Source organism: Pteronotus mesoamericanus, unplaced genomic scaffold, assembly GCF_021234165.1.
Source record: "Pteronotus mesoamericanus isolate MK-2021 breed Mesoamerican mustached bat unplaced genomic scaffold, CSHL_Meso_final scaffold_54, whole genome shotgun sequence".
NCBI classification, from domain to species: Eukaryota; Metazoa; Chordata; class Mammalia; order Chiroptera; family Mormoopidae; genus Pteronotus; species Pteronotus mesoamericanus.
The window spans coordinates 51719605-51733971 of NW_026555321.1; the positions used below are offsets into that span (position 1 = coordinate 51719605).

Sequence of the window (14367 nt, forward strand, 5' to 3'; positions counted from 1 at the left end):
TATTTTGGCAATCCTTGCAGTTTATTGCAGAATTTCAAAAATGAATTCATGATTTTCCGGAGAGTGTTTTCCCCAGTCCCACTTCATGACATGACTTCTGCTGTGTTATTGTTTCTAGTAGCAAAGGGACATGACGTCTGAGATACCCCTTCTCTCATCAGTAGGACTAACTGAGCTGGGGGCTTGAAGCTGGGACTAATCTCTGTCTAATGTTCTCTTTAGAGGATGGCAATGGTCTCTGCGATGTCCTGGGTCCTGTATTTGTGGATAAGTGCTTGTGCCATGCTGCTCTGCCATGGAGCCCTTCAGCACACTTTTCAGCAGCACCACCTGCACAGACCAGGTAAGCCGGGCGCTGGCTCCACTGCAGCCTCCAGTCGCACCACTCTCTCCTTAACAGATGGCTGACTGCAAGTGACAGAAAGTGCTACAGTCTGGCAGATTGCCTCTGAATTCCAAGACATATCGTTGGCCGGATGCTTTGGTAAAATGGTGGTTACTACAATGACTTGGGTCTTCTCTAAGGGTCACTCCCCCGACACAAACCCAAAAAGTAAGGGTGGTTTGTTTTTGGATACTTTGGGCAAAAGCAAAATATTCTGTAAAAGGTAGGCTAATTTTCAAGACTTGAGGATTTTTTAGGGAAGCAAAATATGATCTTTGCAACTGATAAAATAATGTGTGTCTATTCTTGGGATGCATTTTTATCTAGTATAGATACTATTCTTGTCTTGGGGTGTATGTGGCTAAAGATTCTGTGGGAATGTTAGTGACAAAGTTGACTTTGGAAGTAGTTTGTCAATGTAAAAGAAATTAAAAAGTAACTTACTATTTCTTGTCTGGTTTTAATATGTCTTCTCTCTTTTCTCCCTTTCTTCACTTTCTGTTCTTCCAGTACGTTCTGTAGTTTTCCTCTCTCTTGGCAGTTTCAGGGATAAGTTCCCTTTAGTCTGATATCTATCTATCTATCTATCTATCTATCTATCTATCTATCTATAGATATATCTACATACATATATATATATATATATTTTTTTTTTTTTTACCGTTTCATGGCTTCACTCTTAAATCTGGATTTTTCTCTGCTCCTTTGCCTCACCAGCTTTCTCATTACTATCCCCCAGCTTGATTGTCCTTACCAACTCTGGTTATCGGAAAGATTTCCTTCCATTTTCTGTTCAGCTTCAGCCTTCGCATCTTTACTCCATCTTCCACCTTCACCCCGCCGTACCCCCCGCCCTCGCCAGGTCTGAGCCCTGGGGACCAGTTGCACGCCCAAGCTCCCGTTTCTCTGCGCTCAAGGCTCCCAGCCTTCCACCCCTCTCTCCAAATCCCTTCCTGGCCTCTTCGCCTACGCCCGGCTTCCTCCGGCTGTGAGCGCTGTCCGGAGTCCAAGCCTCTGCCTTTTTCCCGGCTCTCTAGCCGGTCCAGGCACCGATCTCTGGCTCTTCCGCAGCCCTTCAGCAACACCTGGCGGGGTGCTGCCTGCAGCCTCCCTGGGCTCTGCTTTCAGACTCGGCAGGATCAAAAGAGCCCGGGCGGCAGGCCAGGGTCTTCCCGGTCCTTCTGCGCGCCAGCTCGTTGGTCCTGGAGCCCAGGCCGCCGGGGGACGAGGTTTGGGGGAGCCCTGAGACCCGGACTGAGGCCGGCGGCTGCCTCTGGGCCACAGCGAAACTCACTCCTCACGCCCTGGATCGGGGAGGGAAGACAAGGGGGCGCTGGTGCCCCTGCAGGTGGGCCTGGAAAGCGTTCTGTCGCTGGACGCGCTGGCATTTCTGCAGCGTGTGCCCTGAGCCCGGAGTGGACACTGCCAGACACCGAGGCTTCAGTACCCAGGTAGCGGAAGAGCAAACTTGGGTCTGGGAACCCCCACGTTGTCTTCAATCAGTCAATCACCAATCTGTTCTGGCAAAAATGTGTTTGACTTGTTACATAATCACACAAATAACGTGGACAATCTGTATTCATTGCAATTCTTAACAAAAAAGAATACATAACAAAAACAACTATCGTGTTTCAGATACCAAGTTAATTCCCATTGTTTGGCTTGATCTTTATAGAGGTAGGTTTAATCTCTCCCCAATGTCCCCCCAACTCCCCCGTTTCACTTTGCCTTGGAAACTGAAGTTCTGAGGGTCTCTGTGACTTGTGTGAGACCACACAGCCGTTAACTGCTATTGGAGGTCAGGTCAGTCTGATTTCACGTCCAGAGCCTGATTCTCAAAGAGGGTATACACTAATGTCTCTCAGAGCACGGAATAATCATGCCAAGAAGCTCTTGCGAGGAATTGGGAGCCTCTTGGCATATTTGTGAAAACTTTCAAGTTATGTCAATACATGAACTCATTTGAACTGCATTCCTGTTCTGAAAGGTGGTCTCAGCAGAACTGGTGAACGGTGTCAAAAGATGATGGGAGAACTCAGGACTGACCATGATATCTGTCATGTAACATTAGTGACATGACCTTGCCCAAGTCACTTTTCTATTCTGAGCTCAATTTCCCCTTTCGGGATGTTGTGGAGGTGTAAATGGAACAATCTTGAAAGTGCTTTGTAAACTGTAAAGCTCTCCATAAATATCAGGAACACAGCTAATAGTCCATCAACATAGGACAAAACTTCTGTTTTTACTATTGCTGTTATTTTTTAACTATATAGTTCATGGCTAGAATATATCATCAAATGTAATGTGTCTTATTTTACACTATAAGTATAGTCATGAAAAACAATACAGTTTGCAATGAACTTTCATATAAACTGTCTCTATTAATCAGTTAATATGTGAGATTTTTTTGTGAGGGGTTATGGCTATGCTACTGGTAATAAATAAATTCATATCTTTATAGGGTTTACTATAAAAATGTTATAACTTTAAACTCAGAAACACATCAGTAGATTCTGACTGAAATTAAACTAAGTATTTTTTTTCATGGTCTTCCCTTAGAAATTTCTTATTATCACCAATGCATGTTGTTATGTCATTAATCTGTACTTCAGATACCCCAGGAAATTAGCACTGAAACCAATTTCAACCCCAAGTGCTTATACCTTTGGGCATGATTTCAGATACATTGATAAAATGAAGAAAATATAACTACTCCTTTCTAGATACAAAAAAATTAAAGTGATATGAAACCAAAAGTCCGATGTATGTAATATGCTTATTTAACTTTTTGGGTTTTCAGGAATAGCTGAAAAGATTAAAGCAATAGATCTTGGATGTAGCAATATTCTAGATTATTTCAGTCAGAAATACAAGCTTCTTTAATGCAGTCTTCTATTTTGATTTTAAGAGTAAATCTATGTGTGGTTTTTTTTTTTTTTTTTATGAGAGTTGGGATGTTTCTCTTTTGTGGGTCTTAAATCTTCAGGGACACTAATGAAATGTTTATGAAACCAAGAGAGAAACCAGGGCCAGTTCTCTGTGACAATCCACCTCTAAATGAGCAAATAAATAAATAAATAGCTGGATAAATGAGCAAAAAAGGAAAAACATAATCTCATTTTCTCAAATAAGTTAAAACAAGTGACATGATGAGGAAAAATGAGACACCAGTGGACCCTGAGCTTCACCACATTTGCCTAAGCTTGAAAAATCACCTCTTTCCCCGACCAGGAGCAGGCAGACACCATGTGCATACCAAGTACCCAGGAAATGTGAAAATGACAAATCTTTCACTCAGAGCCCTGATAGAGGGAGAGCGAAGGCTTTCCACCTGCCTCCTCACCTGCTTAGGAATGGCTGGCCCTTCTTATAGCCTCTTACAGGCAGCTTTGCCATCTTCTGCACAGTGAGATTGATGGTGCTATGATCCCAAGCAGCCAATTTCAGTCTCTCCAGAAGTAATCCACTACACTGACGTGATGCTCCCCTCGATCAGATTGTGCCGCACATGGATGGCACCATTCACCAGGGTCCTTCAGAGGAAATGGTTTGGGCCAATTTCTGTTGTCAAAATACAAAATCAGGACAATGCTTTGTGAGGCCATGAATCTGTGATTTGTTTTCTCAATGCAGTAGGTTTGTACACAAACAGAATGAGAATATGTTAACTAGAAAACTGAGTGATTTTAATGTATTCCCCTGCAGTCCCTAAGTACTTCCTATTTTTCATATTTACACCATTAGGAATGCACCATTTATTTTCAGTTACTCAGTGGTTAAGGAAGATTAAAACAGTCAATCAGATGACAGTGAATTTTAAAATTACACAAATGAGTAAAATGTGCTATAGATTAACAGATTTATAATTTCAGTAATTTAATATTTGGCTAAACCAAGTTTTTATTTTGGGAATAATGTAGGAAATTACTATAACAACTTGAAGAACATTCATGCTTTTTAAAATATATAATATATCATAAGGAGGGTACTTCATTTAAAAGGACAGACTAAACAATGAAAACTCAAAAGTAGTGTTCCATTGTTCAGGTACTTAAAATAGCTTCAACTCCTTATAATCACTAGTTGTTGGGTAACAGATAAAAATGGATGAATGGTTTGCTAAATGTAAATTTCTTATTTAGCATTAGATTTTCCCCCTTATGAATATATGAATTATAACAGCAATTTAAATGGTTACTTAATTTCAAGTGTGAGGGTATGTGAGGATGTATGAGGGTGTTTTGAAGGGTTGCCCTTGAAACTTAATAAAATATGAATAATTTTAAAATACTTTAGTGAGAAAAGATCATTGAGAGTCTCTAGTAATTTAAAACTATATAGATAAATTACATGAGACAAGAAGTTATAAGTGCCTAATGAATCATTTATTCTGCAGTCACTGCTGTTTTATTGACAGGGATGTACGGAAATGATATATAAAAAGATTACTCTGAATAGAATCATCTGTGTAACTTATATTTGGCCTGATTTAAAGCTATATTAAGCAAACTACATATTTAGATGTATTCATTTATGACTTAATTATTACACACTGAACATTACCATTCATTATAAAGCATGTTTTTTTAAATTAAAATATTGAAAAGCATTCTCATATGGTTTATTTTTACCTTATTGTTCCATGTTATTTTATTGAAAGCTGCTGAAGGTACATGTATTAGAATACCAAGGTACATTACAATAAAGAATTGTTTTATAATCATAATATACAAATATAGTGCCCTGGATGGTATGGCTCAGTTGATTGGAGCGTCCTTCTATAACTGAGAGGTTGCAGATTCAGTCCTCCGTCCATGAGCATACAATTCCCCATCAGGGCAAGTATGGGAGGCAACCATCAATTTTTTTTCTCTCTCCCTTCTTCTCTGTCTAAAAGCAGTGAAAAAATGTTCTCTGGTGAGGATAAGAGAGAAAGAAAGAAAGAGGAAGGAAGGAAGGAAGGGAGGGAGGAAGGGAGGGAGAGAAGGAGGGGGGAGGGAGAGAGGAAGGAAGAAAAAACAATAAATGTTACTTATTGTTTTTTTAAGAATTTGTACTAGTACTAGGTTGCTAAGTGTAGTGAATTGGTATAAAGATTAGAGCAGACAGGTTGTTATTTGGTGTAAACTGATGCTAGTGATAATCCATTGATCATCTGACTGATAATATTGACCTCATCCCAGAGTTGTCCACTTGTGTGCACTTGTGCATCTGTGTGCAAAAATGCCCATGATCTACTGCTGAGTGAAGAAAATAAGAAACAGAATACACAACTTCAAAATAATTTTGGAGAAAAAAATTTGCTCATGAATTAAAATATCAGAAAAAATATTAACATTCTTTGTACAGTGTTAGTTCATCATAGTGAGAGGACTGAACTAATTTAGAGTTTTTCTTATAATTATTTTTATATTTGTTTTTAGTATGAGAATATGTTTCTTTTAATAAAAAAGAAACTTAAAATATTACCTTCAGAGAGTGTTCTGGTAAAGTTAGAAATATATCAAGCATTATTTCCAGCTTAAAGAACAAGAATGGAGTATAGATAGGAAGCTCTTCTTTCCAAGAGCTTTCAATATTCAATATTTAATTAAGTGTCTAGACTAGCATTTCTCAGTTCACAAAACACAGTCCCCTCAAGACGGTCTTTGCCAAAAAGCTGTTGGGGTAACATTCACTGAGTGGTGTGGCCTCTTCTTGGAGATCTGCAGTGTATGCTGAGTAAATGGAAGTTTTGGAAAGATTTGCAGATAGAAAACCTGATTGTGTTTAACTTCAATTTCTAAACATTGCTTTTTAAAAAAAATTTGGTCAATATTGACAGTGCCTATTCATATCACATGTGTTGAGAAGTGTGGGCCTAGGTGATTTGGAGACCCTGTGCTATTCATCTTTTTATCTCTCACTTCTGGTGAGCAACTTGACATATAGTAGGCTCTCAGAAAATATTTGAGGAACAATTAAGGAAAGAAGGAATGACTGTTCTGGTAAAATTTTAAACTTTTCCTTATTTGTTACTACCTGTGTGTAGTGTTTGTGCGTGCATGGATGGATGCATATGCATGTGCTGTGTGTTTGTAATTAGGAGGTTCCTCAAATGCAGAGTGATGTAAACATTAAACTGTTAGTATAACTTTTGTGTACCTGTGTAATATCTTTGAGTACATAATTTGACTTTATTTAATATTTTTGAGCTATTCCATTAATCAAAATAATCCAAAGAATATACCTACAAACGTAGTAAAAAATAAATCCCTGTGGTTTTCAATCACAGCATGAATTTTTTTTCCTAGAGATTTGAAAGTATTATAGGTTTGATCTTAAGGGAATGAAAAGAAAATTCACTTAGCAAATATAGAAAGGATTTTTGCTTTCAAATCTTTTGATATCAAGAGAAAAATTCACTTTATCTTTGTAGCAGTAAGAAAATAACACTAGACAAGTATTTTTCATTTCTTTGGGGTAAAGAGAAAATGATTCCATTTTTTAACAATTTGTGTAATCCATTTGAATCTCAAAAGATAATGCCCTCAGAGCACTTAAGGGCTTTCTTGGCCTACTATTTCTTTCCCCTTCTTCATCTTTATACCATAAAGTTTCAGAGAAAGAAAAGAGAAGTGATATTATCACAGTGACTTTCTCTCAAAAGATGGATAGGTATACTGAGGCATCTGCCTATTCATGCAGCAGATTCTTCATCCATGTAGGGAAGCGGCCAAACCAATCCTCACCAAGTGTAAAAGGCTATGTCTGGAGCCAAAGCCTTTGTTCTGCTAGTACAATCTCTATTACACTTTATTTTTTTATTAATTAATTAAATAATTTTTTCAAATACATTTGTCTCTGCCTACCCCTGACCACTTTCCCTTGCCCCCTTCCTAAATTCCTCCCTCCCTTCCTCCCTCCCTCCCTCAACTCTTCCCCTTTAGTTTTGTCCATGAGTCCTTGCTGTATGTTCCTTGACTTTCCCCTTCCCTTCCTTTCCCCTGCCCCCCGCCTTCCCTCTTGACTCTGTTGGTTTCTTTTCCTTTCAGTGTTGCTGGTCTTATTTTCCTTGCATCTTTGTTTTGTTAGTTAGGTTCTGCTTATAGGTGAGATCATATGGTATTTGTCTTTCGCCACCTGGCTTATTTCGCTTAGCATAATGCTCTCGAGTTCCATCCATGCTGTCATGAAGTTTAGTAGTTCTTTTTTTTCTGCTGCATAGTATTCCATTGTGTAAATGCACCATAATTTTTTGATCCAATCATCTACTGATGGGCATTTAGGTTGCTTCCAACACTTGGCTATTGTAAATTGTGCTGCTATGAACATTGGGGTGAATAGGTTCCTTTGAATTGGCATTTTGGGATTCTTACGGTATAGTCGCAACAGGGGAATCACTGGATCAAAAGGCAGTTCCAATTTCAGCTTTTCGAGGAAATTCTACACTGCTTTCCACAATGGCTGCACCAGTCTGCATTCCCACCAACAGTGGACTAGGGTTCCCTTTTCTCCACAGCCTCGCCAGCACCTGTTGTTTGTTGATCTGTTTATGATGGCTATTCTGACCAGTGTGAGGTGGTACCTCATGGTGGTTTTGATCTGCATTTCTCTGATGGCTAATGATGCTGAACATCCTTTCAAATGCCTTTGGGCCCTCTGTATCTCCTCCTTGGAAAAGTGTCTGCCCAGGTCCTTTGCCCATTTTTTGATTCGATCGTTTGTCTTCTTGGAGTGGAGTCAAGTGAGTTTATATATCTTGGAGATCAAACCTCTATCTGATGTATCATTAGTGAATATATTTTTCCATACGGTTGGCTCCCTTTTCATTTTGCTGATGTTTTCTTTAGCCATGCAAAAACTTCTTATTTTGATGAGGTCCGACTTGTTTATTCTTTCCTTTGTGTCCCTTGCTTTAGGAGACATATCAGTGAAAAAATTGCTGCGTGGGATATCTGAGAGTTTCCTGCCAATGTTCTCCTCTAGGACTTTTATGGTGTTGTGACTTATATTTAATTATTTTATCCATCTTGAGTTTATTTTTGTGTATGCGGAAGTAAATAAATATAATACATCACGTAAAAAAAGACAAAAACCACATGATCATCTCGATAGACGCAGAAAAGGCGTTCGATATGGTACAGCACCCATTTATGATCAAAACACACAGAAAAATGAGAATAAATAGGGCATCCCTCAACATAATAAAGGCCATATATGAAAAACCTCCAGCCAACGTCATACTCAACAGGCAAAAACTGAAAGCTTTCCCACTAAGATCGGGAACACGACAAGGATATCCGCTCTCACCACTTCTTTTCAACATTGTATTGGAAGTCCTAGCCACAGCGGTCAGACAAGAAAAAGAGGTAAAAGGCATCCAAATAGGAAAAGAGGAAGTAAATCTATCATTGTTTGCAGATGACATGGTAGTGTACATAGAGAACCCTGTAGCCTCTACCAAAAAACTCCTCAACCTAATAAGCGAAATTGGCAAAACAGCAGGATACAAAGTCAACATTCAGAAATCAAAGGCATTTTTGTACACCAGAAATGAAATAGAAGAAGAAGAAATCAGAAAAAAAAAATACCATTCAATACAGCAAGAAGAAAAATAAAGTACCTAGGCATAAATTTAACCAAAGAGGTAAAAGACCTGTACTCAGAAAACTATACAACATTGAAAAAAGAAATTAAGGAAGACACAAATAAATGGAAGCATATACCGTGCTCATGGATTGAAATAATTAATATCATCAAAATGTCCATACTACCCAAAGTAATTTATAGATTCAATGCAATCCCTATTAAGATACCAATGACATATTTCACAGAAATAGAACTTCTATTTCAAAAATTTATATGGAACCATAAATGACCCCGAATAGCCACAGCAATTTTGAGAAAGAAAAACAAAGTAGGAGGGGTCACAATACCGGACATCAAACTATACTACAAAGCCAACTATACTCAAAACAATCTGGTACTGACACAAGAACAGATTCATAGACCAGTGGAACAGAATAGAAAGCCCAGAAATAAGCCCAGGTCTCTATGCGCATCTAATATTTGACCAGGGGGCAGAAGCATAAAATGGAGCTATAATAGCCTCTTCAACAAATGGTGCTGGGAGAGCTGGATGGCTACATGCAAAAAATTGAAATTGGATCATCAGCTGCCACCATACACAAAAATAAACTCAAGGTGGTTAAAAGACTTAAATATTATACGTTATTAGACTTTCTCCTCTAGGCATGCTTCATTTTATTTAAGAATAAATCGAATATATACATCCATGAGATTTTTCTGATTTCCATTTGTGTGGATGAAGAATAGGCTGACAAAGTCCTGTGCTTTGAAATAAAGGGAATGTTAGGGCCCAGGTTTAGATGAGCCGCCACATAGTAGGGAGCGTGGGAGCTCTTCAAGGCTCTTGAAATTGACAGCATATCTTGGGTTAGGTTCAGCAGGCCAGCCTTTGTCCCACTAAATAAATATTGTGTAAGTAGTCAATAAATATTTTCTGATCAACTATCAAGAATGTTATATACTTTAAAAATAATACTAGCAGGCCAGTAGAATATGAAGCTTTTTTTATATCTAATGCTGATGAAGAGGAGCACCAGAGTAAGGAGTCAGTTGCAAGGCTGGATTTCCTAGGATCTCACTTGAGGAGTCAGTTGCAAGGCTCCAGATGAGAGGGTTTGAACAAATCAGTGATTTTTCACATCATGCTTTGAATCTTCAAGTAGGTAAACACATGTCATCCACAAAAAGGAAGGTATATTCTTCCAAATAATGAAGCTATAAGCTGTCCAAATAACTGATTCATTGATTTATCCATTTGATAGAACAAGATTAAAATCACCTTTGTATATTTAAAAAGCCTGCTGCTAAAACTATTTGAAATCTTTCTGGATGATTTCAACAATTAACAAGCCAAATACCTTCAAATACCCGGCAGTTAACTAAAGCGATTTGATCAGCCAGAGGACCAGGCATTACAGAAGGCTGAACTGTGTCAGCTAAAGAGTCTATGCTATGTCCAGAGAACAAGACATCCTTAGCTACACCTGAGATGGACTCAGTGGGACTAGAGCATTCAATATTTTACGGCAAGCAGGTAACCTAGAATTTTCTGTGTAATTCCCTTATCTTTTAAATGTCAGTTGTGCCCAAAAAAACTGTGTGTCACTTCAGAAGAGATTGTTTTCAGCTCCTATATTTTATGATTCCTAATGAATTTATCAAATGCTTTTATGAAGTCAGGGTGGAGAGAGGTGAAGGCACTGGGGCCCAAAGAGGAATTCTGATGCACATCTGTCTTGGTCTGCTTTGAAATTATGCCCATGGTTTAGTCCTAGCCTGAGTTATACCCGACATGCTAAAACACCAGGTCTCTGAGCCTTTTGTAGTGTGCTGAATGGTATCACTGGAGGTCTGATTAACAGTGATCATTTCTATAATGAAGCCAATGGCCTAAACAGAGGCCACATTTGAATCTTAGCTAAAAATCAATTAATTTTCCTGTAGATTAAGGTTTGGGAAAAATACTAATTTGCAAATGTAATAAAACAGAGGGAAACAGCAGATATCATAGTGATGTCTATATAAAATCCTTAACACTTTATTAAAATTCTCAACGTCTAGTCTAAGGTCTACTAGTAGGTTGTAAATTTATTTTAAAATACAAGGATTTTTTTATCATTGTACTTTTGAGCAAGTAACTTAAGACTCTATCTGTATTCATTTTATATATGAAAGTACAGACTTCTTACTAGTATACCAACTGAGTTATGATTCTATCAGAAATGAAACGTAACTAAGCCTAACTAAGCTTTCCTAATTCAGTATTCTACTAGGAAAAATGCTGTCAGCCCTTGGAAACATTGCATAGTTCTGCCTGAAAATGATTGGAATTCATGCAACTTGCAGAAGGATAATTTTTTACCAGTGTATCATGAGTGTTGTTTGAGTTGTTAGTGATTTTCAGTTGCTGTTGTCTTTGCTTTTAAATTATAAATTAGTGTTGGTTAAGTTTCATCACTATCAATTGTTTGTTGTGGGCTATTTTGTTAACCCTATAGTCTGTAATGATGCATATTTACATATTTTGAATTTTAAATTTGCTGGAGACTGGACTTAAGACATTCCTGATTTGTGGTTCAGAAATTATTAATCTGTATCATTATAGTAAAACTTATATATAAATCACTCTTATACTTATTTGTTCAGTGACACATTGATTAAATACTGCCTGTGAACCTATGCAGTGTAAGAGTCAAGGTAAGTAACATTTTGGGGTTTTTATGTCCATAAGCCATCATTTTATAAAATATGAGCATGCTGATATTCTTATATTATTTTATAAAAGTAATTAGAGATTCATAAATATAAACTCCAAGTATTTATTACTTAAATATTTTTCTACTGGAAATGGAAACAGGTAGGAATTTGTTATTTCACTTCCTCAATGTGCTGTAGTAAGGGAAGTTTGAATACCAGTATTCTATTAAGAAAATATAACGAGAGAAAAGTCCATTAGGAACTCTGTATTTTAAAATAGATGACATAGCAGAATAATAAAAAATAAAATAAAGTCATTTTTTTCTGAAATAAAATGATAAGCTATAAAATAGGAGACCATGCTATTTGGAAGTCTCCCAGATGATGTCTTATTAAGTTCAATTGTCTGTGCAGGCTCTTATGTCTCTTTATCTGATGAAATGCAAGATGGCATGTACCAGACATGTGTTTGAGATAGTAGGTCACTGGGTGAACATTTGTAGGATAACATTTTTGACAGCATCTCCCAGTGTTGTTCAGAAGTAAAAGAAGATTTATGGTATATATGCTGCCAATCCCCTGGCTTCTCTCTATCACATGCTCAGTAATCAAACACAGTGATTGTTCTCATAAAGTCTAGATGTGATTTCAGTCTTTCTCAGTTCTCCTCCAGGTACCACCTATTAAATGATTAACACTGGCATGAAGTTGAGAATCTGTCACCATCCTTGATGTCACTTAACTGAATGACCTCCAGAACCATAAATGCATGCCATAATGCACTTCATTAAAAAATAGAAAAATGAACCAAATTGCAATTAAATTTAAATTTAGACAGCAATACATGTCTAGTAACTACCATTTGACATAGTGCTGCTTTAGACAATTCTGTTGATTTCTGAGAGTCATAAAACTTTATTTTCTTTACTTCCAGAAATTTTTTATTTCTTTTCCCACTCTAACTCTGTGTCTAAGATGCAGAGCTGCTTTTGATATAAGCTCTAACCAAACAAAGTACTTTGTGATTATAAAACATGAAGCAATTCATTCTGAGAAGGGTTGGGAAATCTTTGTGAAGGGTGATTTTAAGTTTGGCTTTGGATGTTTGGGAGAGAGTGAGGTAGTAACAAAGGATCAAGAGTGGTCTATTCCAGTAAAGGGAACAGGACAAGTAAAGGCTTAGAGGCAGTTAAGGGGAATAAGGGGGATAAGGGATGGGGTGAAGTGGTGGGCCTAGATTGCTGTAGGCCCTGACTTAGAGAAACTTTGTATTATTCCAGTTAAAGAGAAAGTAAGATTATTTCTTTGTTACCGTTTTGTAATCTAATGTGCACACATGACCACAGGTAAGATGGGAGGAAAGAGCCCCAGTACTTACAATTAGATTTTTTATGGAAAGCAAGTCAATTAATTAACAAAATGCAGCATGGGCACTCTGGCCAGACTCTGAGTCCCCTGAGGACTTTCACACTGCTTCTCTGACCAGATTTTCAGCTCTGAGTAGAGGGAACCCCGCAGTCTAGCAATTCTCACACAGTGTCTGGAACCCATGGTCAGGGACAAATAAGTACTTGCTGAGTGAATTAAAGAATGAACGATCCCAAGTAGTTAATGTTCAGTTTATTCCTCACAATAACCTTGTGAAGTAGAACATTTTTCCATTTTACTGATAACGAATATCTTAAAGAGGAGTTAATTAACTTTCTTGAGATCATGGAGTTTTGGAAGGCAAGTGGAGAGTTTCTCCACTTCTGAATAATGGTTCAGCTTTACTAAGTCTGTACTGTGCATAGGCCCCAATATCGGTTGTTTCTTGAGACATTCAATCTGCACCACAACCCTACTCAGTTGGTACTATGATCCCATTCTACAAAACACTGCAAAATGTGGACAATTATAAAAAAGATGAGAGGAAAACTGAGAAATGACTCTCAGTCGAGTACTCCTTCTGTCACAACAGGTACTGCTTTTAGGAATATCAGCCATCTAGTCCTGGTCAGTTTAACTCACAAAAAGCATTTATATGTTGAGAGGCATAGTTCTGCATTCACAGGCCACTGTGTCTCAGGCATTTAGCTGGGCCATATCACACAATAATTCTTAGTACTGTGGCAGAGTAATGTTTTAGTCTTAATTTTGCTGTGTCAACAGGCCTGGCTGGAAGCATGCTTTCTTATTGGATTAACAGCACCTCATTTTCAAGTGTTTTTTATAGGCTATTGTCTCCCAACATATTTTTTCAGAGTTTGGAGGCCCTGTTTGTGCTCCAGGCAGGGAAACAGCAGCATAGGATAAATCTACATTTATTAGACTCAGTCTTAGTGTAGATTTTCTGGTTTACTTAAAATGAAGTTATAAATCATTCACACTGGAAGAAAATTCTCTGTAACTGCAGTTTAGCTTTTTGCTAAGTTTTCTTTTGGCATCAATGATATTGAGACTTTATAAGTTATCTAGAATATTGTAAAGTGGACTGACTTTTCCAGTAAGTGGTTTGATCATTTGCAACAGTATCTTTTTGCAAAAATATGAATTTCCTGTCTTTCAAATAAAACTTTCTAGACCCATAGTTCAAAAATTACGTAGAAATTGCTTATGTAATCAGACCTGAAGTCTCCCTTTGAAATTCCTCTTATCATCAAAATCAATCTCTTTCTCTCTTCTGAAATATCCATATGGCCAGTGATAGCAAATTCCTGATACACAGTTCACTT

General features: G+C 37.6%; 1 protein-coding gene across 1 annotated transcript in view; it reads left to right on the forward strand.

Annotated features, from left to right (window-relative positions):
* Positions 1 to 225: 225 nt before the first annotated feature.
* The window catches only part of TAFA1 (TAFA chemokine like family member 1), a 636921-nt gene continuing 622779 nt past the window's right edge, over positions 226 to 14367 (forward strand). Inside the window, exon 1 of the mRNA XM_054595690.1 lies at positions 226 to 343. Coding sequence (XP_054451665.1) covers positions 226 to 343 — 118 coding nt within the window. The remainder of the gene's footprint in view (positions 344 to 14367) is intronic.